The sequence below is a fragment of the Grus americana genome, chromosome 14, assembly GCF_028858705.1.
Source record: "Grus americana isolate bGruAme1 chromosome 14, bGruAme1.mat, whole genome shotgun sequence".
Lineage (NCBI taxonomy): Eukaryota > Metazoa > Chordata > Aves > Gruiformes > Gruidae > Grus > Grus americana.
The window spans coordinates 18,250,566-18,278,565 of NC_072865.1; the positions used below are offsets into that span (position 1 = coordinate 18,250,566).

Consider the following 28,000-nt stretch of genomic DNA (forward strand, 5'->3'; position numbering starts at 1 on the left):
GCCAAAAATTTTTTTCTTGAATAAGCAAACCTTTGTCTTCAGTGGAATTTAAACTGACACTAAGCTTACCTGCTCCTTTTCACAAGAGAGATTTCTTTTGAGTCAGCTGTATTAAGTCGTACTGTAGCACTAATGAGGCCTCTTGAGCATTATTTGACTCTTATAAAAACAAAATTGCGATCAATTAAGTGCAAATGAATTGGTACTAGCATATCTGTCTGAAAGCAATCCAGTTATAGAGAGCTAAACAGGCTGATCAATGTCAGCGCTGCCTCTCCCCAGCACTCCTGGAGGTTTGATGCAAACTTTCATTTGGCTTCCAGATGGAGCATCAGAAGCAATAAAGGACCATGTGGAAATTCAGAAAATTTAATCAGGTACAGTGGCCAACACTGCTACAGGAGACTTTGCCTCTGCAAGGAGAGTGCTGGCAGCAGCAGCCTCTCCTCTGTGTCTCCCCTTCAGAGACTTAAACTTCATTCTTGGGGTTGCTAGTGGTGGGCTGGGGCTCTTAGTAAATAAGGGCTAATAATACAGCATTTTGGAAAGTACAGAGAAAATAATGATCAGCCCCTAAACTTATAAGCTATCTTTAAGCATGCGAAGCTTAGTGAAGATAATAGTTGTATTTATCAAGATGAAAAAAAGAAACAGTGTGTTTGGCCAGTAGCGCTATGCTGAAAAGGATGGTTAGGTGCTGTGCTAGGCTTGGTTTTAAAAAGAATGACGATTTGGTCAAATACTCTGAAGTTGTGCAAAAGCCCAGAGTGGGTCTTGGAGCAGCAGCACTCCAGTGACCAAGGAGAAAATTTCTACCCAAGAATGGCTGTTGGTAGGATACTTAGTCTGATCTATGATTAAAAGATACCATAAATAAATATCAGATTATTTATTTCATGTATATTAAATTACAAGCTTTAGGAGAATGCTTTTATGGTGGCTATTACCTTCTATTAATTATTCTTCTTTTAATGATTCCTAGCTTATTAGAAGTGGCATGAATAGATGAAAAACATTTTTCTCATGACAAAGAAACGAGGCAATGGCTGTTTTATTAGGAGCTTTGGAATGTTTTGAGGCTACTCATCTAACCAGGAATTTTGCCACATAGAATTAGAAGGCTCTGTTAGTTTTGTCTGTAAATGAAAAACTAAGGTCTGGTCCTGCAGCCACTGTTTTCAGATAGCCCGGTTGGTCTTTTCATCCCCTTGCTCTCGAGCAAGCCTTTGAACGCTGATGCTGGAGAAGGGGTGGCCCCGGCGAGGTCAAGACCACAGTGCCAGGTTTGGGTTTTATTTGGGACACTTAAACGTAACCAGTGGAAGGACAGTTGTTAGGACATAAAGACATAAAGTAAAAGATAATTTCAGGGCTTTTCAAGCAACAAATTATCCTTTATTTAGCTCAAATCTCTCCCAAATCACTGATGGTTTTCTACCCAAATAGTGAGTAGAAGACAGCAGGATTTCTTCTGAATTGGAGGAAGGAACTCAGATCTAATCACCCTAATTTCAATAGCAAACAGGTATGTGATTAAGGAACTGCCTCTGATGTCTCCTGAAGTACTCCTCCTTGCTTTCCTTCTGTGACTTGCACAGGATAAAGTGATTTCTCTTGTTCGTTCTGTCCTTTTTTCCGTGGGTAGTGAATGCATGTCAGTAGCAGGTGACGCTGGCAGATCAGAGGCTTGAAAAAAATACCTTTTTGCCTTTATGGGCTTTTTATGGTGGAAGAATTTCTTGTTAAAGTCCTTTTTGTTCTTAAAAGGTATCTAAAGAACTCATCAATAAATAAGTCATAGACTTGAATCTTCCTCCAGCTTTTTGTGTCACCAATTCAAAGGGATTTTCTTAGACTTCCTAAGTTTACTCATCTCAAATTCAACAACCTGTAATGCTACCCAAATAAGCATGTGTCTGTCTTGAATCTGCAGAGTGGGGTGTAGCACACAGTGAGTGCGTGCATCTATGGAAGCTCCAGGCTCCGAGTTGTAACTATAGCAGTACTGGCATCTGCCTGGCTTTGCAAACCTACCTAGGGTCACGAAACGCACTCCCAAGCCTGCTCTTTAATGAAGTCCATGCCAAGCACAGAATTATAGGGAGGTTAGGAGGAGTTCCACCCCAACAGCATCATACGGTATATTCCAGGTACTGTAACGTGGCAGCAGTGTGGATGTAAAGGCTGTGCAGCTCTGTACTTTCGAACTAATTTCTGTTCATCCCCAAGCTTGCTTGTGCTACCACAACATCTCAGTCTGCACAGAGGCGTGGCCCTCCTAGATATGTTAGTGCAGAAGAATGAACTCTTAAATTAATTTCCATTACTTTAGAAGGTAAGTCCAGAAGGAAAATATGATATGCTACCTGAAAATTAGCCAGGTTTAGTCAATAGACTGGATTAGCCTTAGCATTATTGAAAAGATCTGAAAAACTGTTTCCATCCCATTTCTCCAGTAATTCCAATTAGGATTTATTAGGGAAAGAACAGAGAAACAGGGAGAGAACACCTCTGTGCTGCAGGACAAATGAAGGGTGTACTGGCATCTTGAACATGGCTTGCAGTCCTGAGGTGCTGTCTCAAAAAGGGTATGGGAAACAGAAGGATGCAGAGAAAGGATGGTTAAAGGATGCTGACTGCCTTCCATGCTTCTCAGGGTGGGATGCTTCAACCTGGAAAAGAGATAACAAAGGGAAGATGTACAAAATCACAAGTGGCAGGTAGAAAAAGCATCAGGATGAACTGTTTGTGCTTGTGTTTTCTCTCTCTCTCTGGGAATTCAGGGCTATTGGGCAAGGTAGTAGGAGTTAGGTTTCAAAAATTGATGATTCCTTGTGCAAAGGGTTACAGATCTGTGAAACTCCTTGGTGAAGGACCTGTATTAAAATGAGACAGCAATCATAATGTGAAACAGAAAGAGGAATGCATGGAGTGAGTATGCTGCCAGTAACTGACAAACTTTCTTGATCCCAAATCTGGTGTTCAGCTTAATCATAAGCATCAAACCAAGATATACGCACCAGTTTCGTGAGAGACTCTGAGTTAACCTGCTCAGATAATCCATCTTCAGCATGTCCTACTGGGAGTGGCAGTGCTCTTGCTCCCCTTCCCTCCATATGACACACTGCCTCAGCTGGGGCTGTGGAATTTAAGTTGCTGCAGCAGGGGACAGACCCGCGGTGTCTCTGCCCATTGGTATTTCCGAATGTGGGAGAAAGCTGACTTTTCTGTATTTGTAATTCTGCGAAAAAGGATCAGTGCCATGGTTATTTTATTGTTTTGCTCTGTGTTAGTTTTCAAAATTAGTTGATAGGCAAATCTGTGGGAAGAGTGTCATCAACTGGAAAATACTTTATATAATTGAAAACTTTACATAGATGGTAGTGCTGAAAGCTCTCTGTGATACATGAATGTATGTTATAACAGCACTGAGCTGGGGGGGGTGGGGGTGGTAAAGCACCATAGTAAAGCTAAATTTGCTCTTGAATTTTACTTGAATTGTCCAAGTAATTTAAGTTGAAAAAAAGAGTTGAGAGTAAGGAAACAGGATTTACAAAATGGAGGCAGGTCTTGTACTGTTTTTCACCCATCTCTTCCACTGCTTGTGGTCCCACGTCCTGCTGGGTAAGATCTGAGGACCTCAGTTCAGATATCACTTACAGAGTAAAGCACCTGGGGGCTCAGCTCCTCATACGTGCCATGTGTCCCTTTTCACAGGTGCTGTCCAGACTCTATAAACACACCCAGGGAGCATCTGCTACCCCAAACTGCCATAACAGCTTGGATTTTGCTCGGCTGTACCAGAGCAAGCGCAAGCCCTCCAGGCAGGGATCCCCTTTTCCCTCCTGAATGCTGCCCCATGGGGCTAGTTAGTAGGTCAGGAAGTTCAGGGCAGAAAACCTGCCACCCTTTTCCTAAGTGTTTGCCCTTATTCGAAGCAACCAAAAGTGAAATTAAATGCCTTACATTCTAGTATTAGAGCTTAAAAATAAAATCGCCCCACAGGTTGCCAGGTTAGAAAATTGGCATGGGCACAGTCTGGCTGCTCAGATGTTTATGAAAGACTCAGCGGATAAACAGGTTAAAAGTGATCTAATCTTTTTCAGCCTAATACTAATGCTTGTTTGTAAGGACTTAAGAGTATAGTATGTACTGTTAGCCTCCATGGTGCTGGTGTCAGGTATCTGGCTGCAGTCTTCTGCCGAGGATTAATCAATTCACGTATGTGGAAGCATCGGACAGGGAAGTGTTAGCTGGCACTAACATTATTTGTAATTATTAGAGGAAAGCTTCATATGATAGAAGGCATGAACTGCCTTTCTAGGTTGTCCTACAAAACAGCAATTAAACACTGCTGAAAACACTGTTAGAAATGTTAATAATGGTGAACCAAGTCTATGAGATACTTAAGATGAAATTGCAGTCTGAATTATTTTAATTTCTTCAGCTGCACAGCCTGTGCATCCAGAGCACTGTGAGAACAGGAATGTGATTTGTTTAATTGCTCTCTTTGGGCTTGTAGAGTTTTGCAAATGAACCTTTACAGAGCAGGGTTTTTTCTTGATTTTTTTTTTCTTTTTCGGTTTTCCAACAGGAATGTCCTAGTGGGGTTGTTAATGAAGAGACATTCAAACAGATCTATGCACAGTTTTTTCCTCATGGAGGTAAGCAGAGTACTTTGCGTCTGTCGGGTTTATTGAAGCATGCCTTAACATTCATTACTGCCAGCTGGCTGCAAAGCTCCTTCAGATAATCTGTGTGAGAAATGTGAGTTGAGCTTAAGCTTTGCAGGATCTTAAACAGCAACACAAGCAGCAAGGTAATAAAATTAAGTTTCACCCTTTGAACAGTTATTTCACAAGAATATAGACAATCCCACATTAAAGATTGCCACTAGTTGTCAGCCCTTTATTCTCCCTAAACAGTGCACTAGTCCAAGATAAAAAAAGCTGGGGATTGATGCTTTTTTTCTGTCCTGACTTTCTGGATTACAGAAAGCTAAATCACTTCCCCTCAGTGTGTGTTTGCTTCCCTGCTGTTGGACTGCTGTGCATGTCGGATCTAGCACAGAAGAGTCACAGACCTCATTTTGGCCTGAAAATTAATCAAAACCTCCCTGAAATAGTTAAAGTAGTTCCAAGTTGATGTGTGGACACCTAGCTACCTGAAATGATCATTTTTGGTGTTTGTGTGACTAATTAAGACAGGATCATGTCATGTATTGGAATATTAAAGTATTGTATTGAACTCTCAAATAACGTATTTTCTTGCCTTTTTAAAACATCAAGAATCTATATATTCTTCTAACTGGGCATATTCTGTGGGGATACTGTTCTCAAATTAAAAGAAGTGAGTCAGGGGTTCATGTGGCTTTTTAGTAAAAGATTCGGTATTTGAGGCTTTCCAAATATATTCTACTCTGTAGTAGTTGCAGAGTACACTCATTGTAGGATGATGACTGAAGTTTCTGCAAGAACGTGTGTGTGCGCCTTTACTTTAAGATGGTCATCAACAAGTGGTTTCTCAACTAAATGTCAAGATAAAACATGTCATGCTTGTGTTTAACAATGTATGTGACCTCAAAGACATACACCCATAAAAAGTTCACATTAAATTTCAGTATGGACTTGATGATTTCCTATTGTTGCTGGTTTTGTTTCTGTTATAAAAAGAAACCATTCAATTTATTTTTCTTTAACAATTATGCAAAAAATTAAGTGCTTATAATCTTAATTTATTTCTGGCTATATTTCAAGTCCAAGGAACTCCAGTTACCCCCAGTAACTGCACTAACTCCTTTAAGTGACACACCTTGGGTGACTCCTTCCTTCCCATGTGTGAAAAACAATCAGGCACAGAAACGTCATCTTTTCATGGATAGATAACTTTTTTCCTCTCTACTGAGGTTGACAGAGACTTGCCTTTTCTTTTTTCTGTGTCACATTCCCTTGAAATGTGGTTCTCTCTTGGTTAATTATAATGGTAGTACAACCATGCTTAATATATCAGTTTAACAGCAGATGTGACTTCATATTTTACACTGTTTTCTTTCACTTGGTTTCCAAACTGTTTGTATAACCTTAGCAACATAAATTATGAGATTTCAGATTCCTCAGAGACTTTTTTCACTTTTACGGCTTTCTGTACAGATAAGCTTGTACATCCCAGAGGTAGTAAAGTAGCTCTGAATTACAAAAACTTTGTGCACTGTCATTCCAGGCTTGTGATATTTTTGTTACGTAGGGCTCCTGTCCTTGACAGGTTTTCATTTTTGCTAATCTGTCATCAAATGATACTAGTGATCTTGTATTTCTTAATGTACATCATACCGTACTGAAATAAGACCTCTAGTTTAATATGTTTGGTTCATTGTTTAGTTTAGCTTAATTAGTTTTTAGCAGGACTGTCCCATAAGTAATTCTGTGGTTTTCTTCTGGAGCTATTTTATTTTAGAATCCTTCTCTTAAAAATGCAGTAGACGTTTTTCCCCCCTCTACAGTCCAGTGTATTCTGTCCTTATGGATGACAGTAACTTCAGTATTTGATTTTTCTACACACAGTTACACTTTTCTGGATTTGAATAATGTGAAAATATTTAATCATTTCATAGAGATCAGAATAAAGAGATGCTGGGTCATTCCACCTGACTGCCTGCATAGCACAGGGCACCAGGCTTCACCTGAATACCCATACATTGAGTATGAAGACTCAGGCTTGACTAATGCTGTGTGCTAGAGGCAAAGAATAGAAGAGACAAAAAAGCGTGTAGCTGCTAGAATAGCAATGAAATAAGTAAGGGAATTTAATGTCAGTTTCTTCCATCTTGAAAAGCTGGGCTCTAGTAATACAGAGAGCAGTGTGAATTGCTTCCAGAGCAGAGGACTGGGCAGTGAAGGTTGTACACCTATTTGATTTTTTTTCTGCATACCATTACTGTTTTTCCCAGTTAACAGCCATCCTTCATGTGGCCATAGAAACTGTTCTTCTCAATAGAATTTCTAAAACCAGCAGTTTAAGATTCAAAAGGATGAAAAAATGTCTTGGATGAGATTGCTCTTTGATAGTCATGGGCCAAACTCAAGTTATTGGAACTAGACCCTTCTGAAGCTGGACAGTCCCTGGGGATTTCTGCTGTATCTCACACAAAGCAAAAGGTAGAGGAAGGAAGCACACATGCTACAATCACTCCTTGGTGCTTTTGCTGCATTGCCCACCAGAGCTGATAATCCATTTGCCCCAGAGACACTCTTGGGAGGGGGTTTTTTTGCTCATTCTTTCAAGTACAGCCCCATAATCATGATTGTTTCTAGGGTAATAAAAGCTTCTACATTTCAAGGCTGTGTTAAGGGAGGGTGTGGGGAGTATGCAAATCCATGTTAATAGGATTGTTAATAGTTCATAGAATATCTGGCAGTGCTACAAGGTTGGGTTTTATACAAAAGGAAAATAAAGTCACGAATGTTGTTTAGAGCCATTAGTGTATAATGAACTGTTGTACCAATCTGTGCCCTTTGTGTTTTTCAGATGCTAGCATGTATGCGCATTATCTCTTTAACGCATTTGACACTGCACAAAATGGCTCAGTGAAGTTTGAGGTAATGGTTTTGCATCCTCCTTTGTTGCCTTTTTCTCAGTTCTGTGTTTTTAGGCTTCTTCAGCCATTCTTCATTGTAAACTAATAGGACTTGTTGGATTATGGGTTAGAGGTTTCAGTCTAAAATTAGTTGATATTTTAAAATCTGGTTCACTTTAGTTTATGCAGATGGAGTTGCATGTTTCTTTTCACTAAAGAAACATATAGATCACGTTATTCAGTACCACAGGGAGAAAGTGCAGAGAATTATGTAGCAGAGAGGAGACGTTAAGGACAGGTCCCGTCCAGTGATTTGGACAGGTCCTGTCCAGTGATTTACACAGATAATTTGGATGTCAAAGAAAAGCCAGTGACACTGTATGTCGTCTGCAGTCATCACGCATTGCGGGGTTATGTTTGTATGTTCCTGGAATATGGAGGTTTTTTAGCTTATTTGATGTATTGAACAAGCATCTCAGGTACTTCGTTCCTAGGGAAACCAAATCCACCATTTAACTAAAAGGCTTGTTGCTGTGGCTACAAATAGCCATTCTTCAAGCTCACGCACATAGTTGTAGTGCAGCAAAGGGCTATGTTAAGTCATAGTCCTGCAGAGGATGAACTTCATAATTTTGAAGACCGTTTACTGTAATCATAAAACTAGAAATCATAGACAGTCTTCCTTTTGCCATCAAATGGCTAAGAATTCCAGTAATTTGCAGGTAAGACTGAGAAATTAGTTCACTTATCAAATGTAAAATGGGAATGTTACCGTATGTATATGTGTGCATCTGTAGCAAGGACTGTAGTGGGAGTGTTGCATATGGTGGCCACTCAGTAGTTAGAGACCTCCAGAAACCTAACCAGTCTGAGACACAGCAAAATGCTTAGATAAGTATTTATTTAAAAAAAAAAAAAAAAAGGCGCTGAGCTTTCCTTCCTGGCAAACCTGTCTCTTTAGTGGTTGTCAAACATAAGTGTTTTGTCCTCTTTTTTTCTGTTGTTCAGCAAATTCAGATTCCTCTGAGCCTTGGGAAAAAGGAGCAAAGGTTTCTAAGAAGTGATGCACTGCCCCATGCAGAGCTAATGGAGATAACATAGGAAGGACTAAGTACATTAAGTGAGGTATCAGAAACTGTATAGCTCTGTTAGCTTGAAGCTCTGCCTGTACTAATAAATCCCTGTAGTGATGCTACTTACAATGCCCGAGCCACTGTGCAGTATAAACAATAAATCAAAGTTATTGGAAGCAATAACTTTTTACTGTAAACAAAAAACACAATTAAAACGCTGTGTCCCAGACTGAGTAATTAGTGGTAGAAATCACATCTGGTCAAGTCAGACAGATTTTGCCAGAGAACAAAACCTGAGGCTCCCTGTGTTAGAGGGGTTTGAGATTTTTTTCTCTCTCTCTCAAAGTAGACACAGAAAATACTGGATTTTTCCACCTCCTCCTTCATTAGCACCCTAGGTCTGGGGGTAAGAAAGCATCAACTTCCACTGCCGCAGTTAAGAGTCCAGCTGTGTTTAACCAGGTGGCAGTCTGAGTGACGACTCCTTGCAACAGACTGTTTCTAGGAGGGAAATTGCCACTGGAGCATCTCACGGTGCTCTTACAAACCAGACATGTATTTTGCCATACTTAGGTTCATGCAGTATTTAGAGTTTAGAGAATGATAAATTTGGATGGGTAGCAAGGAAGGTGTCCCAGCTTCTGGCCTTGAGCATACTGTGCTATTCCCGGCAAGTCCGAGGAGCCAGAGCAGCCACTGTCCTATTGACTTTAGGATCTAAATCTGCCTGACTTGGGCTGGATCTGCTATTAAGCCCATGCCATTTTCACACCACTTGCCCCAGGACTCAGGAGGGTTTAAGGCTGCAGCACCTGTTAGGTCTTCCTACCCTTCCAGTCTTGCTAAGCTGCCTAACCCATATCATAAGCTCGGTCTTTACAGTGGCTGCAGTTGAGTACTTGAGGGCTTTTCTGATTTTTGTGGTTACCCCATACACATTTGTTAGTGTGACAGTACTCAGATCATCTTAGCAGATGCTGTGTCCGTTGGTTTTGGTCAGAGGGGACTCATTTTTGGAAAAAGCAGTCAGAAGAGATTGATAACCGTATGCTCTATCCTAAAAAGATAAGTCTTTTGACTGGCAGGTGACTTAGAAGAGGATGTTCTGAAAATTCACATTTCTCTCTCTACCTTGAACCAGGATTTTGTGATGGCATTGTCCATTCTGTTGCGGGGAACTGTTCATGAAAAGCTAAGATGGACGTTTAATCTGTACGACATAAATAAGGATGGCTATATAAACAAGGAGGTAAGGCTGTTTTTGACAAATGTGGTCGATTTCTGAAGAGACCTGACTGGTTTCTGTTGCAGAGCACAATTAATTTTGCATGCAGCTAATTAAATGCAAATCAGACTGGACTTGAGCATTTATCTGTGTCTGGGTAAAGTGCACAGTGATTTTATATTGCAGGATTTTCTAGACATATTTTCCTATATTATAATACCTTTAATGGATTGTTTTAGCCAGAAGCAAAATCCTAGTTACAGCTATGAGCACCGTAACCTTTGCGAAGGGGAGGATGATGGTGACAGTAGCTACTTGGTGACTGAGGAGCAAGGGGTTTCTGGCTGCACTGGGAGGTATGGTGCACGCTCACCTGAAGCACTACAAGCCCCCAGTTCCACTCCCAAATCCCACATTATCATCTGGTTTTATCTTCTTATCTGATATTGCTTGTTGCCTTTGTGGGAAGCCTTGGTTTTGAGCCTGGTAACCTGAGTATTTTCCAAATACATCTTGGTCTATCTTTTCAAAACTATTGTGTGTACTTTGAGGGTTCGTGGTTACTGCTACTCATCATGGAATTGTGTGGCAGTTTGTGCAAGGTGTGGAGAAGGGCTGCGTTCCCAGTGACTGCCACACAGGCCCCCGGCCCCAGAGGAGGCTCTGGGACAGGGTTGGTGCCGCAGTGCTCAGGACCGAGCATGCTGCTTGCAGCCCAGCACCATCCCCAGCAGCTGCCATGGCAGAGCACATGTCCTGCAACGCTGCCTGGCCAGAGGAGGGAAGTGAGCACTGCAGGCACCTCCAGCGTGGCTGTGGCAGTCATGGCATAGTCAGAAAGAAGCACTTATAGATGAACTTGTATGTGATGATAGTTCAGTCTTCACGCACATGTATAGGCATTCTCTGTGCTGTTTTGTAATGGGAGAAGGAGGGTAAAGAAAAGGGTAGTAAAAGGAATGTGCTATCATTTCCTATTAATTTCACTTTTGCGTTTGTGCTGGTGTGCAACTACTACAGGAAATGATGGATATTGTAAAGGCAATTTATGATATGATGGGAAAGTACACGTATCCAGTGCTCAAGGAAGACGCTCCAAGGCAGCACGTAGAAGTATTCTTTCAGGTACTTGATTTTTTAATGTGTTTTTCTTAACGCTTGAGCTATGCACTAATACACTTTACTGTAAGGTTAGCCCCAAGTTCAGTCCTATGCCCCACTATATATTCCAAAATAAATCCTAACACTATAGCATCTGCTGATTTCCTGACTCCAAGGTATCCCATTGGTCTCTTAGCCGGACCCTTTGCATTGGGATGTGCCACATCCAGCAAGTCTGAAGACTGCATGTGTTGCAGCACATGTGTGCTGCTTCTCTCAACTGCCCCCAGAGACAGGAATATGGGTGCTGGTTGGTGAGGCAGTGAATAAATAAATGATGTAGTAAGGGCAGAGGTTGCTGTGTATATCAAAGAATGAATAGTTGGAGATGACCCCAAAAGTGCTCCAAATACCAGAGTAAACAAGTCCTTAGCAGCTGGCAAATTTATCCAATGACACTGAGTCTGTAATTTAAGCTTTTAAAGTGTCCTAGATTTATTCAGGTTGCATCAAATAAGACATTATACTATTACTGCAGTGTTACCTATGGAAACAATTTTTTTTTATTATTTTATTTTGCAGAAAATGGATAAAAACAAAGATGGTGTTGTAACTTTAGATGAGTTTATTGAATCGTGTCAGGAGGTAAGGACAAAATTAAAACTGTGATGAAAGGTTTAGCTCATGCCACAGCATTTGCTTTCCCTTTGGACAAACTCCATTTGAAACAAGATGCTGCTCAAGATCCCAGGTTTCCTTTGCTCTGTGAAAAAAACCAGCTTCACAATTGAGTTTCTGGTGGTGCTCTGTGAAGTCTGTGACTGAATAGGGAAGTAGGGTCAGGCAAATCAAGGGAGAGGGCTTCTTCATTTTCAGTGCTGTTATTTTCCTGAGTGAACTGCAGTACCCGATTCTGTAGATGAGCAGATAACTCCAGAAGAAGCTCATAATGCCCTTACCCTTCCTTAGTTGTTGGTGGGATTTTTTCATTTCTTGTTTTTAAGAGGCCGATACTGTCTCTGTGTGCTACCCCTGGATGTCATTAGCAGGTACCACATTGCTGGAACTGCCCAGAACTGAAGTCTCTAAAAATCTTGTAGTTACAGCACTGAGTTATATAAAACCAGTTGATGTTTTCATAGTCAAACATTAAAAGCAAATGCTGTCATCATAGCAATGATTTTTTTTTTTGTCTTTTGGAAATAAGCTCCCTCTTGCAAACTCCATACATTAGGTTGGCTGTAACAAATATTTGCTGGTATTTTTAGCACTGGTACAAAGACAAGTATCTGCATTAACATGCAATTGGCCAAGTGTCTGTTGTCTTAGCCTGTAATTGTGTGAATGTTTGCTCAGAGATATCTCTAATATTTAATCAGAACACTAACCGTCTCTGCATTTTTAGAAAGTTTACATTGGTGCAAATAATTCCATACCAGCCCTCCTGTATATTTTACTTTACCTGGAAAAGTCTTTCCTGTTCTGCAGTCACACAGCTCTTCTGTACCTGAGCAATGGGCAGATGCTCACTGTGGAGGGCTGGGCTGGCTTCCCACTGTTTCTGTGTTAAGTCTGGCTCTGGCAACATCCAGATTACTTCTCAGTCAGGGACTTTAGGCAGCAAAATCCTTGTTAGCAGATGCATAATACAAGGCTAATTTTTTTCAGTTACTTCATTCTTGGTGACTTCTGATTGCTTAGCTTATTTTTGGCTTCATCTTTAATTTGATCATTTGTGTATTGTTGTGTACTATTCTTCATATTCATAATTTGCCTTCAGGTCAGATGCGGGTACATGGTTAGTGGTCTCAGTATTGAAGCAGCTTTGCTTTAAACTGTTAGAGTTTGTTTAATGCTCTTCCTAGTTTGGGTTTGGTTCCTTCTGCTAGCATACTTGCACTAGGAGCTGTACAGTCTGATGCACTGTCATGTGTGGTTTCCTGGCAGATAGGAATGAGCCCTGCGGCACTAAGATGTTTTTTTCTTCATGAAGAAGAAACCAAAGTGCACTATAGTGCTTACCTCTGCCGTTTCTGAGGATATGGCTCATGGGCAATGAACTCCTAGCATTGCTTTGGAGAGGATGATTGGTTTCCTGTGCAAGGCGATACCTTATACTAGTACCCACCAAACTGTGTTAGAAGTGAGATAGATGGATGCAGCCTCAAAATAAGGTAGAGGAGTGAGATGCAATAGATCTCTTAAGTTGCTCAATGTGGAAAATTTGGAAAACTATTTTCATGTTACAGGCAAACAGTTATTCTAACTTTTGGAATAACTGAATTCCTGGAGGGGGGGAGAAGGAATCATCATTATGGTTTTGAATATTATTCTGGTTATTACCTTGAAGTACAATTTCGAGACTTCATGAGAAACAGTCTGGGATTTCCCTTGTGTGTCCCAAACTTTCTCATTTGGATCTAGGAACCTTGGAGAGGCTGAGATTGCACGTATTTTGGGTTTGAGCTGGTTGTATTTCTGGGATGAAGTAGTCCTTTGAGGCAGCTTGCTTAGCAGTTCAAAACCTGCAATTTCATTGGGACTTTTGAAGCGTATTAGCTAAGTGCCTATTTGCACGTTCAGGATCAGTGGAATGCAGTTGTGCTCTGAAGTCTGAGGATTCAGTAAAGTCATCAGCTCAATGCTGGTGTCTGGTTTTCTTCAATAAAACACAGCCCATGCTGAATGTCAAGCTTCTGAGAAGATCCTGTGCTTGCATGCCTCAGACCAACTAAGGTGCCAAAGTAAGAGACAACTGCTTTGCTGAATCAGGACCTGGTCACTGAATCAATTGTAGCTCATGGAGGATGAAAAGCATTATGAAAGCAAGGCTGTTGCCTGCAGTAGCAGCTGCAAAGCCCCCCTGTGCCGTGCAAAGTTACGAGTCATCCTCGTTGGTGCTGATTTTGTGAAAATGTCTTATTGTTTTCAGGACGACAATATCATGCGGTCCTTACAGCTCTTTGAGAATGTGATGTAACCGTGTCTGGCGGGCACTGGAGGAGTCGGAGACTTTCTGTGTAACAAAGACCTCCTTTCTGGATGAAAGCTTTTTACAATTCAGCCATGTTCAGTGTGTGAGGATTTTGTATGACATCTCCAACCAAATGGCAACCGAATGCAACCAATCCCACCTCTTCTCCCCAGGAGACACCGGTGGACCTTTGTTTCGTTTTGGAAGCATGTGAATATTTTATTAAAACCCGACAAGAGAGAACTGCTGCTTGAAGTTCAATGAGTAATATACAGCGTTGTTTGCTAGGCACAAGTCCTGCTTTTAATCTAGCAAGCTTGATTACATATGATAGCACGTGTCAATAGCTTACTCAGCCATCTATTGCAAGTGAAAAGCTCAGTCCATACTACCATATGGCAAAATGTTTTATGTATGCCTTGCCGTTAATCTGCTTTGACAAAAGTCAAATCTACCAGGGCAGTCTGTAAAAAATGAACAGGAAATGCACCTAGGACATTAGCAGACAGCCTGTGTAGCCAATATGCCCATTTCTGCAGAGATCCTGCTTTTCCTCTCACATGCACTGGTGCCACCATGCTGAGTTTGGTGGAGTTTTTCCCGAACACATTAACTAAAGGACCTTCATGCCAGGGTGAGCCAGAAAGGAGCAAAACATGTGTTGCACATATAAATTTCAAACTACAGAACAAATTCTGCTTAATGATGATGATGGTAAGTTCTTGCAAGACCAGGCAGGCTTATAAGGGCTGGTACAGGAAGATGAATACCTGCTCTGGTCCCAACCACTTTCTGCAGTCCCAGCACATGGTGGGACACCAACTGTTTCTCCAGTGTGCGTCTCAGCAGCGCTGTGGTCAGGCACTATGGTCCTTTCGGTTTAGTTTGCCACACACTTCCTAGATTCATCATTTGAACATTTGTATTTTTCCACTGGAAATTACAGTAAAGTGTTGCCCACCTTAATGGATTTATTTAAGCTTTCCAGTTTTACTTAGTGCAGAAGAGGGCCCAGATGATGCAGGTGTGTTTCCACAAACAGACCTTGGCACCCACGAAGAGCACTTTAAGTTTAATTGGGAGCTACTTCCTTAGCCGCCAGGCCCATATGTCCCTTTGGGTAATTTAACATTTTCTATAGCAAAATGGTTTTTTCCTACAAGGCAGTTGCATGACTTGTACAAGTCCCGTTTCCTTACTGATGCCAAATAGAGCATTGGTTTGGGGGTTTAGGTTTTTTAATTAGTAAAACAGAAAGAATCATGTAGTGAATTTACACCAGGGTTGGATTTTGCCCAGTAGATTATTTGTCAGCTGAGGAACTGAGCCTTCTTTGCAGAGGACTCTTAAGAAAGTTAACACACCAGAGTGCCGTTGCAGTCTCCAGGTAGCCGATGGCTGAGAAACCAAGGGAAGGAGGGAACAGCCAACTTCTCCAGCTGCTCAGACCACACAGAAAGGAGAGCCGCTGCTGTAGCACTACATCACTCCCATCCAGTAAGCATATATTTTTATTATATCAGATACTATATTACAAATATACTGTTAGCAGTGAAGATATATTTTTAAAATTATGTAAGTGGAAGCTTTTTATAATACAAAATATATAGAATGCCTCATTTCTGTAGCCCTATATTTTATAAAAATTCAATCTATTGAAGTATTCCTGATTATAGCAGTAGGTCTGATCAGTACTAGTGTAATGCTATGCTAATCCCCCAAGGTGGGACATTTTCCTCTTTTACTGTGCTCCTCCATACACTTCTTTGTAGTCTTAACTTTATTCCTTTCAGTTGCTCGCTTGTCATCAAAAATGCCATTCAGGTGAGGGAAGTTACATGTATGCAGGAATGTCACCCTAGTCTATCCTGTTTATTGCCTTTCATACAAATACCATTAATTAATTCCTTCCTAGTGATGGCACAGAGCATAGCAACTCCAATAATGTGCTGTGATTCACAGAAGTAATTCAATGCTGTGAGAGCAGCCTTGTCCTCCAGTTGTCCGGTATTGTCTATTTAGTTTTTATTTAATAGGCACTTGATAAAGACATCAGTTGTAGCTGAAATAAGGCACAATGTTTACACTGTTCCTTCTTGATTCTTCTTGTAGTCACTTTAGCAAATGACAGAATTTAATATAATGAATAACCTGCCTTTTTCCCCACACCAAAAGAGCATCTGTCTTTTATCAGCCTAAGCCGTCAACTTCAGCTGAGGGAAAAATGGTTAAGACAATGGAAAAGAAGCATTTGCACTGGGCTAGCACAGTGCCTTTCTCCTCTAACAGCGTTGCTCCACGTGTGCTCATGAGATGGCACATACAGCCTGGAAAGTTTTGAACGTACCCTTTTCAAAAGAAAACATTATTAGTTGCCTGATACCATGGTCCCTGAAGCTAAATTAATTTCTGGAGTTACTGTGATGAATTTGGCCTCAGGTATGTTTTCTGTGTCTCCACTAGTAGAAGTGCTGTACACATGGCGGGGCAGTGCCTGTGTCAGAGGGGCTATAACCACTTTCTGTTCAGCATGGCCCCAGTTTGGCAACATACTTTAAACATTTGGATGTTCCTCTCCAGTACGTGCTTAAGTGCATTGCTGAAATCAGGCTACCGTTAGTGACCCTGCAGTTTTGGCGTCTCCTTATCTGCTCCACAGTGTCAGTTTTCAGCTCCCAGTAACGACGGTGGGGGGTGTCAGGCAGAGGGGGAGATGCTGAAAGCCTCGCTGGTCCTAATTCTGCTCTTGAGGTGTAGCTAGCTTTGATTTTGGTCTCGCAGGAGTCCAGACCTCATCTGTGCGTACCTGATGTTCAGCCCTGGGTTGCTACCTCTCTACTCCACTTCAAGTCCATTGTAGCTGAGATAGGAGGATTGGCAAATGACACACAACAGCTGTGTTTTCACATAGCTCTAATTGTAAATTCTGTCTGTGGCAGAGTCATTGCCTTTGCGAATCCATTTATTATCCTGTGCTTGTCTCTGATCCCACTGATACCAGCCAGAGGCTGGTATGCATCAGCGCGTAGAAGGCCTCTGGGTTTTCTGTGAGCGGCATATGTGTATATAGCATGTGTGCTCCAGCTAATAGATGAGAGAGGTCCAGTGACTGTGAGAGAATCGTACTCTGCATGGAAATGTCTTTGGGTTTGTTTTTTATGTTTTCTGTGAATGTTACTTTGTAAACTTGCAAAGCCTCCCATTGCTCATGAATGGGGCTTGCAATATTTATGGCAAATACTACTACAGCTTTCTAAATGAAACATAGTATGCTATTCTAATCTCATACCATCATAAATCCTACTGCCAGTATGTGGAAGGTAGTTACTATGCTGGCTTCTAAGTTACAGTTAGACTATCTGTCAGTGCTATCAGCTGTGCAAATTTTCTCAAAGTTGTGAATGTTTAAATAACATCTGAGTCATTAGTCTGACTCTTTCATTAGTTACAAACATTAGTCTGCATCTTCATGCCAGCATTTTCTAAAAAAAGCCTTTCTAACATGCATTTTAGGCAACAATCTGTTGAAAAATAGGAATGTGATTAATGATAACGCAAAAAAACCCCCCGTGCCTGTTACTGTCGATGTTTGTTTTCCTGTTACTTTGAATGCATTGCAATATTGTGAGTAATCACGAGTCAAGCTATAATCCTGAGGTACGGATATCCTAAGGTTCAAGCATTGCAGGCAGAACTTTGGCATTGCCTGACTGTGAACACATGTTGAGAACAAACATCTTTGTGTCCGTGTGTTACCTCTGATAAGATGGTAGCAGCAGTGTTACAACCTTTTTTCTTCTTCATGGAAGTGCCATGAAAGACCTAAGGAAATGTGCAAATAATAAAAACAGTGATAACTAAAGCCATGTTAATGGAGCAGCAATGCATAGCTTCACAAATGCTATTCTCCAACAGTAATTTGTATTAAATTTTGTTGAATGGTTTTAAAAATGTTGGTTTTAATAATAAAAAGAAAATATCTGTAGGAGGGCATCTTTTCTTAAGCCCAGTATGTATTTTTTTCTTAAGGGACACTGTCAGGTTAAAAATTTACAGGGAAACTTTTAAAAGCAGGACTCTCATAAACACGTATTTATCTGTATAGAGGCCGTTAAACTGCTGAACTGTGCCGTGAATGTAACATTTGCATTCTTCATTTGCATCGCTGATTCAGGGGTGCTCTTATATTTGGTTCAGTGACATACACCTGATAGTCTGGCCCTTGTGTAAATAAGAGTTCAAAATTGTTCTGCCGGCATCACTGATAGTATCTCAGAGTAGTAAGAAATGAAAGCCTATAAGCATGTCTTTTCAGCATTTTTGCTTAAGTGTAACAAGGAGAACAGGCAATCAAGTTGAAGAAAAATGCAAGCACTATTTTATTTTAGAGATAAGAAAAATAAAACAAAACCTTGCAGTGTTCCTTTAGCTCTGGTTTGTTGTAAACATCCATTCTGACACATGGAGAAATGCAGAAGAAGTTTTGTGAGACTATATATATATGTGTGTACATATATATATTAAAAAAAAATTGCTAAAGTCCATTCTGTAGGGTATAATATGTCTACCAGCACATCCTAGGAAAAAGAACATTCTCTTGCATACATGCAGAAATGTGAAAATAAAGATGTCTGTGTGAAATGTGGTATTGGTCTTAGTCCAGTGCCTAAACTGGTTGCGTTGCCCAGCTGACCACTCCCCCCAGCCAGCTCTTTGCTGCGCAGACAGGGAGCGAGCGGCCTGGGGACAGCCACCTCTGCCACCAAAGCACCAGCCTGCTCAGAAGAGATAACAGTTCCCTGGGGAAAACACCAAACCTGACTTCTTGCTGTCCCTGCGAGGAAAAGGGTGTTGAAGCTGCCTGGTCAGTGCCTCTGACTAGCTCCGAAGTGCACCCAGCTGCTGCTAGGCAAAGTATACGCTGGTGACCAGCACGTGAGTATGCTTTTTATTCATTTTTCTGCATCAAGTTTGCTCGAGTGGCTGTCTGAAATCTTAGTTATTGCTGTGAGATATTAGACACCTCTGATTTTATTCTCAGCCCATCACCATTGCACGCTGAGCATCTCATCCTGCTGCCTGTGTGGCCTGGGGCGTTGCATCTGATGGTTTGAAGGGACAGTGGGGAAGAGGGCAGGTATGCACTGGCAGCGAGGGCTGTCCCCACACCATCTCTGGAAATGTCCTCCGGAGTGCAGTAGGGTGAAACTGAGGCACGTGCCACAACTCAGCATGTGAAAAAGGTTACTTCTGAATGCAATAACAGCTTTTTCTTACCATGAGATTAATTCCATAACCTTTGCTTATCCATGCAGGTCCAGCAAAGCTGGAAAGAGAAGAGGCCTGGATATGCTTTGCACATGAAGATCAACTTCTACTTGTGCAGAGAAGTAATCAGCTACCCGATTCTCGCACATTTGGGGCCAGAAGATGCGTCTGAGATGGAGAAACAAAGAAAACCATGCAGCATGCTGGGGAAAGTGAAGCTTGTATCCTGCTAGATTGGGATTTGACTGGGAGCACTGTGGGATAGCAGGTACCTATTAGTCTGCAGCCTAGATTTAATTTAACAAATTGTTTTAAGGGAAGAAATCCCAGATTATCATCATCTATAAAGCCAAATATCTGGGATCCATTCTGAGATGTCCAAGCCTAAGTGGAGCTGAGTACTCCTGCTGGAAAGATGGCAGCTTGTTAACTTTCTGCCTTCCATCCTGAATTATGTGCTTAGCTGCAGTCTATCTGAAACTACAGCATGTACCCCTCGATTCAGCGCTCAGGATTATTTAAATTCCTTTGCCTTTGTGAAGCAAATTCAAACTGGTGACAGGCAATAGAGTGACAGCAGACAAGTATAGAGGACATGAATGAGGCCATGGGACGAGGTGACTCGTATCTAGCATGATCTTCAGTCGTTTAGGCCAAATGAAAGGAATACGTAAGAAAGTCTTTGTAAATAAATGTTATTAAAAATAAGCAGAAATGACCAGACAAATTTGAAGACACAGCTGCTAATTGTCTGTGTGACACTAATTAAAGGTTAAAGAATAATAAAAATGTAGTTAAAGTAAAAAGAAATTGGCAAGGTATCGGTAATAGTGATATTAAATCCTCAATGTACTTAACTTCCTATGTTAACTTGATGATTTATCAACCACAACAGGCTAGTCCAAGATAGACATCCCTTTATAAACTGCCCACATAGTAAGTACAATGAAATCAGGTGTCAGCTGAAGCCCGGTATTTGCTCGTCTCCAGCTGACAGTGTTGAGGCCAGCTGAGGCGATGCATCCTTATGCGTCCAAGTGACAGTCATCTCAGCCTGCAGAGCGCAGGTAAGCACATACAGGTTTCCAGTGGCAGTTTCTCTCTCAGAATTCTGTCCCAAAAGTGTGCATCTTGCAAGTCAGGAGTTAGAGTTAGGGTGGTTTAGATGGAGAGGGTCAGGTACCATCACCTCCCCATGGGGCTCTTCTGTTCATATATACCAATTATTCTCTAAGAAGTCACATTTTCAGCCCGTGAAATAAACTGGCTGGGGGATAGCTCTCAAATATATTTTTTTTTTTTTTAAAAAGGAGGTTAAGATAAATATATGTACATAAGAGGTCTTAGATCCTTCACCTGCATCCACCTTTAACAAATCCACATATATCATATCTGTATATATGCGTACTAATCTGATTTTGGATTTGGAAAAAAAGAATAATAATCAAATGGGACTGAGCAGCCTCTTGTTTGCTCTAAATTATGCTGCCTTTTTTTTTTTTTTTTTAATATTACCATATATACTGCTTGTATCTCATATTACAGACCCTGGTGTCAGGTTAGCTGACAGGAGCTGTCCCAATAATGTTTCTTGCTCTTCTCAGAATTAACATGTTAGGTGCCCTGTCAGCGGCACTTACCCCATGCACTGGCTTTCAGCTAGGAGAACAGGTTAGTTTCTGTAGAAATTAATTATGCTCATCATAATTTACAGTTCCTGCTTGAATAACTTGGGTTTAAGCAGCCAATAAATAGATGTCTGGATTTCAGAAGACAGGATCTGACCAGGCAGCGAGGAGGCTGTATGTGCAGTGGTGTGTGCTGCCTGCTGGGCTCTCATGGGGAACACTAGATGTCACTGAGATCCCTCCCAGCGTGCGCCACCAGGGCCAGCCAACTCCAGCGTGGATCGCATTTAATTATCCGCAGGGCAGATGTCAGGTGTCACATAGTGCTAACTTAACCACTTTCATACATAAACACCTCCAACAGCTGGCTTTGAGAACTAATTAGAAAAAAAAAAAACCCAAAACAGGTCCATGTAATACTTTTTTTTTATAAAAGTGGTCATTAAAAATATGTCTAAGCATATATCTAAGAGTAGGGAAAGGTGAACTTTGAAGAGGAGAATCTAGGGGAAATTAGTTATCTCTAGTTTACAGAAAGAGAACCAAAGCAAAATTTTGTGTCCTTTCATCACATCAGGTCTGCACTGTATGGGATCAGGCACAGGAGCTGCATAAGCAGAAATCCTACCTGTCCTAATTGATTGGAGAGCTGGCAATGGACCTGCCCCTGCTGCTTGGCCAGGACAGGCTGGTTCTTTGCAAGCAGGAGCCCTGTCCCACTCACCCTCCAGGAGGTGGAAGATGGACTGACAGTCCCCAGATCCTCAGTGGATGTGGTTATTTCCAGCCTGTTTTGTTTAAACTTTCCTTTCTGTCTTGCAAAAGGAAAGCGTGTCTTTTTCTGCCTGTTATTGTAGGGACTTAGAATTGTTGGGGGGGCTCTGGCTGGAAACCCCCACGGAAGGAAGCAGCACAGAACAAGTTGCCATACTGATTGTGAAATTCCCCTGGGAACTCATCTGCTGTCCTGTTCCTGAGGTTGCATTTGGCCAGTGTAGGCGGCGCCTCATGTTGCATAACAGAGGCCTGTGGAAGAGCCAGGGTGGTACCATGGTAATCTGCACTCCTAATTCGGGACATGGGCCTCTTCTGCAAGAGGCTAGCAGTGCTTCTGGTAGTGGGGAGAGGGGAGTACTTCCTTTAAAAACCTGGAACACTGTTAAAATTGTTTGTTGTTGGGATTTGCAACCACAGCCAGCTGCCGTGAAATGGAGAACAGGGACAGAGTTGCAGCACAGCAAAACATGTTTCGCTTGCAGGAATTAGTTGTGATCTGCAGTCTAGCTGCAGAAGAAAATCAGCCTGGATGGTTACTGCTCTCACCCAGGGGCAGGAATCCAGATAAAAAAAATGTAAGAATGAGGCCATTCTGGTTAGCCTGAACGCTCCTCACAAAACCCGTGACCTTCCTTCCCTATGCCACAGGTTTTCTCAGGACCATGTTCCCACTGTCTCCAAAACCCAAGCCATGGCTCGGGTTCCTCTGCCTGTGACTGAAGGGGGCATAAGAATGATAAAGCCAAGTTGCCACTTGCCTAGTTTTTTAGAAGTATGTATGTACTCTTTATATTCACAGGGAAAGCCAAGGACCGTGTACGCTGATGTTGGAAAGGATGAAGGTGAAAGGGCCACTGTTAGTAATGTACAGTCATCCCTCTTGTTAAAATGTCTGTGAAAAGTTAGTGCTGATCCAGAACTTTCCAGAAGGATAGTAAGTTATTGGAAAGTGTTGATTTAAAGAAATCAAAGATTGATTTTACAATCCCAGGGTTAGATTGACTTTGCTGATGTTTTCACAGAAACTTATCCAACCTTTTTGTTCTAATTATCTTATTGATTTACTTATAAATCAATATAAATTGAAAATATATAACAACATAAGTATAAAAGGAAAGAAAAGTCAACACAATGTTTTCTGTCTGAACAGACACTCTAAATTTTAGAGAACTCAGAAAATTAAGTAGTACAAGAGACTTATGTTTCCTTCACGCGCCATGAGCTGTTGTGGAAAACCATTTGCCATTATGTTACCAACCAGTCTCATGTTAGAAAAATAATTTTAGTGGGTGAGCATTGCACTGGTGGGAGACAAGATCTGTCTGTGCTATAACTGATAATTAGTAAAACTCTTCAGAAAAACCTATCTGTTTCTATGATAGAGTGGCAAGAATACTTCTAAGCTGTTCTCAATTTTTGTTTCATATTTTTTAAATTTATCTTACAGTAGTTAATTTGCCTTATTTTTTTATTTTGCACTAACCCGTGATATTGTAATGCTTAAATCTTTAAGGACATCTTGCAACAAACAAGTTATTGAACTCTTCTGTAGATCATATTCCTTCTGTATTCAAATGAAGCAGCTGGACACAAGCAAATGAGACGCTTTGAAAAGAAGGTAAGAGATTTCAGTCAGAGCAATGCAGTGATTTTAGCAATGAAATAAAATTAACAGAATATTTTAGGCTTTAGTTGATGTCTTACTGCAGCAGTGAATATTTAGTGCATACCATAAATAAAACCCAGGAAAATATGGTGTAGATTTTGGCAGTTTCAAAGTCCAAAAGCAAAATTTCAGAACTTGAAAATTCACTTTTCTGAGAGCACATTTAATCCTTGTTTGGAACAGAAATCCCCCTACAGCCCCTGAAGACGATATTCCAGGGCTCGAGCAGCCCTGCTCAGCAAGGCCGACAAAGGTCATTGCAGAAATCAGTGTGACATTGCAGAGACCTGTAGGTAATTTTAGATACAGTAAGAGCCACATTCAGAAATTTAATAGACAAGGAGAGACGTACTGTTCCTTTACCCTCGCTTTACTATGGGTTTGGTACAGTATTTATAATACTTGTATGACTTCTGTGTTGACAGTATGTGAACACCTTGCCATCTCTATGTGTATCTCTGGTGAGGCTGGGAGGTGCTGCCTTATGCCCACACTCGTGTAGGAGCTGAGAAAAGCCATATGACTGTGGAGGTAATTTTGACAGAGCTGGGAACTAAGCGAATCTTTCACATACTAGATGAGTCCCTGTGTGTTAGCTATTCCTTCCCTCCCAGGATAAGTCCATGGAGTAAGAAGATGCCCAGTCGTAGGGGTCTGGCGAAGGTTAACAGCACTGGGCTAGAGCTCCCTTGGGGAAGGGGCTGGAGGTGCCTCATGCTACTGACAAAGTCTGGAAGGGATAGACAAAACCCTGCCTGGGTCTGTGTTAGAGAGCAGAGAGAGCACAAAAATGTGACGAGGCTGGTCAAACCTGTTCCCCGTGCTGGGATTTTTCTCCTTTGGCTTTTTTTAGCACTTGGCAAAGAGAGGAGAAACAGATGTTGTTTGGCTGGTCTTCTATGGTTTCGCTCTCGAGGTATTTTTGGTGCAGATATATGGGCACCTGGGCCCTGGCTGTGTGGGTTTCTTCCTTGTTTTCAATGAGAGGCAGCACTGCAGCTCTCCCAAACCCTCAGCTTCCACCCACAGCACATGAAGAGTTGGGAATTAACCCAGAAGACAGCTGGCATTCGGATATTGGAGTACTGGCACAGAAACAAGCAAATGGTCTGAGATCTCCATGGTGAATAGACTGTACTCATCCCACAACTTGAGGCACCTCTGAGTGCTCCCCTACTCCCTGCCTGGAGCTGGGTGACACATCCACTATTGCCGTTATTGTGATGGCTTGATAGATTTTACAGTCGCCAACATTGTCCAGAAAATATCACCACGTCAGTATAGTCTGAATTTCCCACTACAGTGTGTTTTTTCTTAACAGCAAAATGTCATTTGTTAAAATAAAACAGCTTTCAATGGCTCCTTTACTTGCACCGCTCCTCTTGAGTTTACAGGAACAGTGCTGGTATCTGCAGCTGAGTAGCCCAACATTCAGGGATACTTCGGGATATTATTGGTGTTCGATAGTCTGGTGAAGGAGCGGGCATGCTAGTGCATGGTGTGTGTATTTGGCCATGAATAAGGGCTCTTAAGCTGTTACGAAAAAGTATTTTAGCTTTTTGAGCAACGAATGAGGGAGGATTTGAAGAGCCAAAGCAAACCAGTATAAGAAGAAATGATAAGAATTTTGCTGGAAGATTGTAGAGGACTGATTTAACCACATGAGAATCGGACTGTAAGTCCGTCTGGTCTCTCACAAGTTCCTTCCTTTCTATGTACTATTATTTTCTTTGTCACAAATGCACTATACTCTCTGCCTGTTCCCTGAGGAAGTCCCACATCCTGAAAAATATCTTCGGGGGGTCTCAATGAAACTGCAGTGAGCTGAGTTGGCCGGGGAGCAGCCAGGCAAGATGCCGTGCCTACGAAGAACAAGGCTGACCCCGGTGCCAAGTCCCAGGCAGCAGCTCCCGGACCGCTGTGCAGATGGCCCCGGTGTGGGAGGGTGTTCACAGAGGAGAAAGGATAATTTTTCTTCCTGTTTCACCCACAAATTATTCACACTGCATTGCTTCAACTTTGCAGAGCAGATTTTTCCTCTAAGCAGAGGCTGTTACAGGACATTTGGAGATCAAAGAGTTTTAGAGTACCTCAGTACAGGAGTCTATAGTGAAAATGTTTTGCTCCTGTAGAGCAAGAGCTGACTAATGCCTCATACAGTCCCTGTCTGGCAAACAAAAACAAAAGGCCATGATGTTTGTTCAAGGTTGCTGAGAATGTTAATGAAAGGCAATTAGAAAAAATGCGGTGGTGAGTCCCCATGTATTAATCTTTATTAGAGTTAAATTTTCCCTTGCAAATGTGACATGCCATCAGGTTTCTGTCTCAAGAGTGTGCTTTGTGGGACATTACAGGGAAGAGTGCGCAGCGTTCCCTAAGTAGCTATTCATTTCCCCAAAGCGCTTTTATCAGATGAGACAGACTTACAGAGAGCCAGGGTGGCACCTGAGCACTGGTGGGAGCCTCTGGGGACACCGCTGTCACTCTGTCGTTCGTAGCATGTAATGCAATCCAGCAGCTCTGAACCACGGTTACAATTCTCTAGGGTTGCCAGGCTGAAACGAAAACTGCACAGCGTGTTTTGGGGTGGTGGCATAGCTTCTCTCGTTAGCCATTTTTATTTGAGTGGTAACTAGTTTAATGCGGCAACAGAAATAAATTGTAAATAATTGCATGAGTGACAATGTCAGTTTTATTCCTCCTCTTAGCAATCTTCCTTTTGGTATAGTGCATACATTCACTGGCAGGCAGATATACAGCCCTAACATAAGCAAATTCCCTCTGACAATTGTGGTGGGGCTCAGTCAGGACACCTGGGTACCAACGGTCCCGTGGGGACATACTGGTCAGTACTCTTCCAGATGCCACATAACTCCTTCAGGGGTGTGTGATGATCTGATGTGACCGTAGGTGTAGCAGTAAATAGGCTATAGGGCCTTTAAGGACACCAGACATTTTCTCTCTGTCAGATAGTTATCCATGTCATACCAAAGGTCACGTTCTCCATCAGCTCACAAGTGTTTCAATGATTTTTGGTAATGGGAATGTTGTTTTATTTGTGCCAGGGCTGGAGGTACTTTATACTGTAACAAACATAAACTGTAAATAAACACATGAGCGAAAACGTCAGATTTTTTCCTCCTTTTTGTGATTTTTTTTTTTCCTTTTGTTTGGTGTACACATTCCCTAGCGGACAGGTATATGTCCCTGACGCATTTTAAATCAAGAACGACCCTGAGAAGGAGTGGCCTGAAATCTGCTTTATCCCAGACGCACAAGGAGCATTGATCCAGCTCTGACCCAGAGTGTGTGGGAAGCTGACGCCAGCTCCATCACACACAGAAGGGGCAGGAACTCTGCAGGTAGCATGTACTGAACTATGTAAATGCTGTTAAGACCTTTTCTTTATGTTTTGAAATGCAAAACTGAAGGTAAGTCTGCAATTACTTCTTTTTATCCCTTTAAAATATTTTCCTAGTCCTTTGGGAAACCTCCATCATATAAAATTTCTCTCCTTTTCCTTGTTTCCACAGTGCTCAAAATAATATACTCCAAAGGTAAACGTTTCAGTGAATATTTCACTAAGATGAAAGGTGTTTGTTGTGATACCATTCAGACTCAGTTTTGAAGACCTGTAAGTTCATGGCCTCAAAAGAAAGCCCAGCAATGTTTTTGTTCAGGCTATTTTACATCCCATCATAATTCAAAGCTAAGTTAATGTTTCACCTTGGGCTGCGGTAAATTAGATTAAACAGTATTTCCTCATTCACAGAGTAACAACAGTTACCCTTTTACTTTGTCTGCACTGCTACGTTGTGCTGATGAAGGAAAAAACCATTGCTTAATCCCCTCTAACAACAGTTGAGACTGTTTTTAAACACAAAATACGTTTCTGTACTGCATTGCCCATTGCTGAGGCATTTTTAAGACTGCAAAGCCTCAGCCTATTCTAGGTGATGAGAACTGTCTTTTGGGTGGCAAACCTACTGCTGCTATTTTATAAGCTAAATATAAACCCATGCGAACCTCAAGGTGATTTTCCCACCTCATTTTGTTTCACCCAAAAGCAGAAAATGCTTCTTCCTTGGAAATTAATCTCAGAAGTTACTTAAGTGCTCTATGAGTAAGCTTTTCAGAGATGTCCTTTCCAATGGAGGTACCGAACGTGGGCACAGCTGGGCCTGGTGCGGCTCACAAGTGTGTACCTGAATGACTTTTCGCCCAGGAGCAGTTCCCGTTCCTGCTGTGCTGGAGCTCCTCTCGGGTGAGCGGCTGTGGGACTGGGACTTGGCATGTAACGGAGAGGAAGAGCTTCAGGTAAGACATTTATCTGCTCTCTTTTACTCATCCACTGGTAGCGCACACTGCTACTTTCATATCCCACGTGGATAACGTGAATCTAATGTCTTCCACTATCCAGGACTCCTCAGCTCAAAAAGAACATAAAGCAAGAATTATTATTCTGGAATACTAACAATAATAATATAAAGTGTCTTTTTATAAACGACATCCAGCTGCTTCAGAAGCAAAACACTGGAGTGTGTCCGTATCAGCTCTCCGTGACTGGGACAAAATGAAAACACAAAAGATTTTGAACTGGGAGGTGTTGAGGTGCTGGGGGGTGTCTGCTGCATCGGCACCTCCCTGAGGCATTATGGCTGCTCCAGTGGAGACACTGCTGTGCCGCAGAGGGGATCAATCCCACCGGTAAGTGC

The 28,000-nt window shown here is 41.7% G+C and overlaps 2 protein-coding genes across 8 annotated transcripts in view; both read left to right on the top strand.

Moving 5' to 3' along the window:
- KCNIP1 (potassium voltage-gated channel interacting protein 1) overlaps positions 1-18,586 on the top strand; it is a 615,599-nt gene extending 597,013 nt beyond the window's left edge. For both annotated transcript variants that reach the window (XM_054841792.1, XM_054841793.1), the window contains 6 exons: positions 4,595-4,664; positions 7,525-7,595; positions 9,788-9,895; positions 10,892-10,996; positions 11,555-11,617; positions 13,905-18,586. In XM_054841792.1, the coding sequence (XP_054697767.1) occupies positions 4,595-4,664; positions 7,525-7,595; positions 9,788-9,895; positions 10,892-10,996; positions 11,555-11,617; positions 13,905-13,952 (465 nt within the window). In that variant the 3' untranslated portion in view covers positions 13,953-18,586. The remainder of the gene's footprint in view (positions 1-4,594; positions 4,665-7,524; positions 7,596-9,787; positions 9,896-10,891; positions 10,997-11,554; positions 11,618-13,904) is intronic.
- A 654-nt stretch (positions 18,587-19,240) lies between these two features.
- The window catches only part of GABRP (gamma-aminobutyric acid type A receptor subunit pi), a 37,973-nt gene continuing 29,213 nt past the window's right edge, over positions 19,241-28,000 (top strand). For 3 of the 6 annotated variants that reach the window (XM_054841785.1, XM_054841786.1, XM_054841781.1), the window contains exons 1-5: positions 19,241-19,482; positions 22,419-22,553; positions 23,133-23,237; positions 26,476-27,602; positions 27,706-27,992. The gene's annotated coding sequence lies outside the window, so the exon portion shown is untranslated. The remainder of the gene's footprint in view (positions 19,483-22,418; positions 22,554-23,132; positions 23,238-26,475; positions 27,603-27,705; positions 27,993-28,000) is intronic. The other 3 variants (XM_054841783.1, XM_054841787.1, XM_054841784.1) reach the window with 3 other exon arrangements.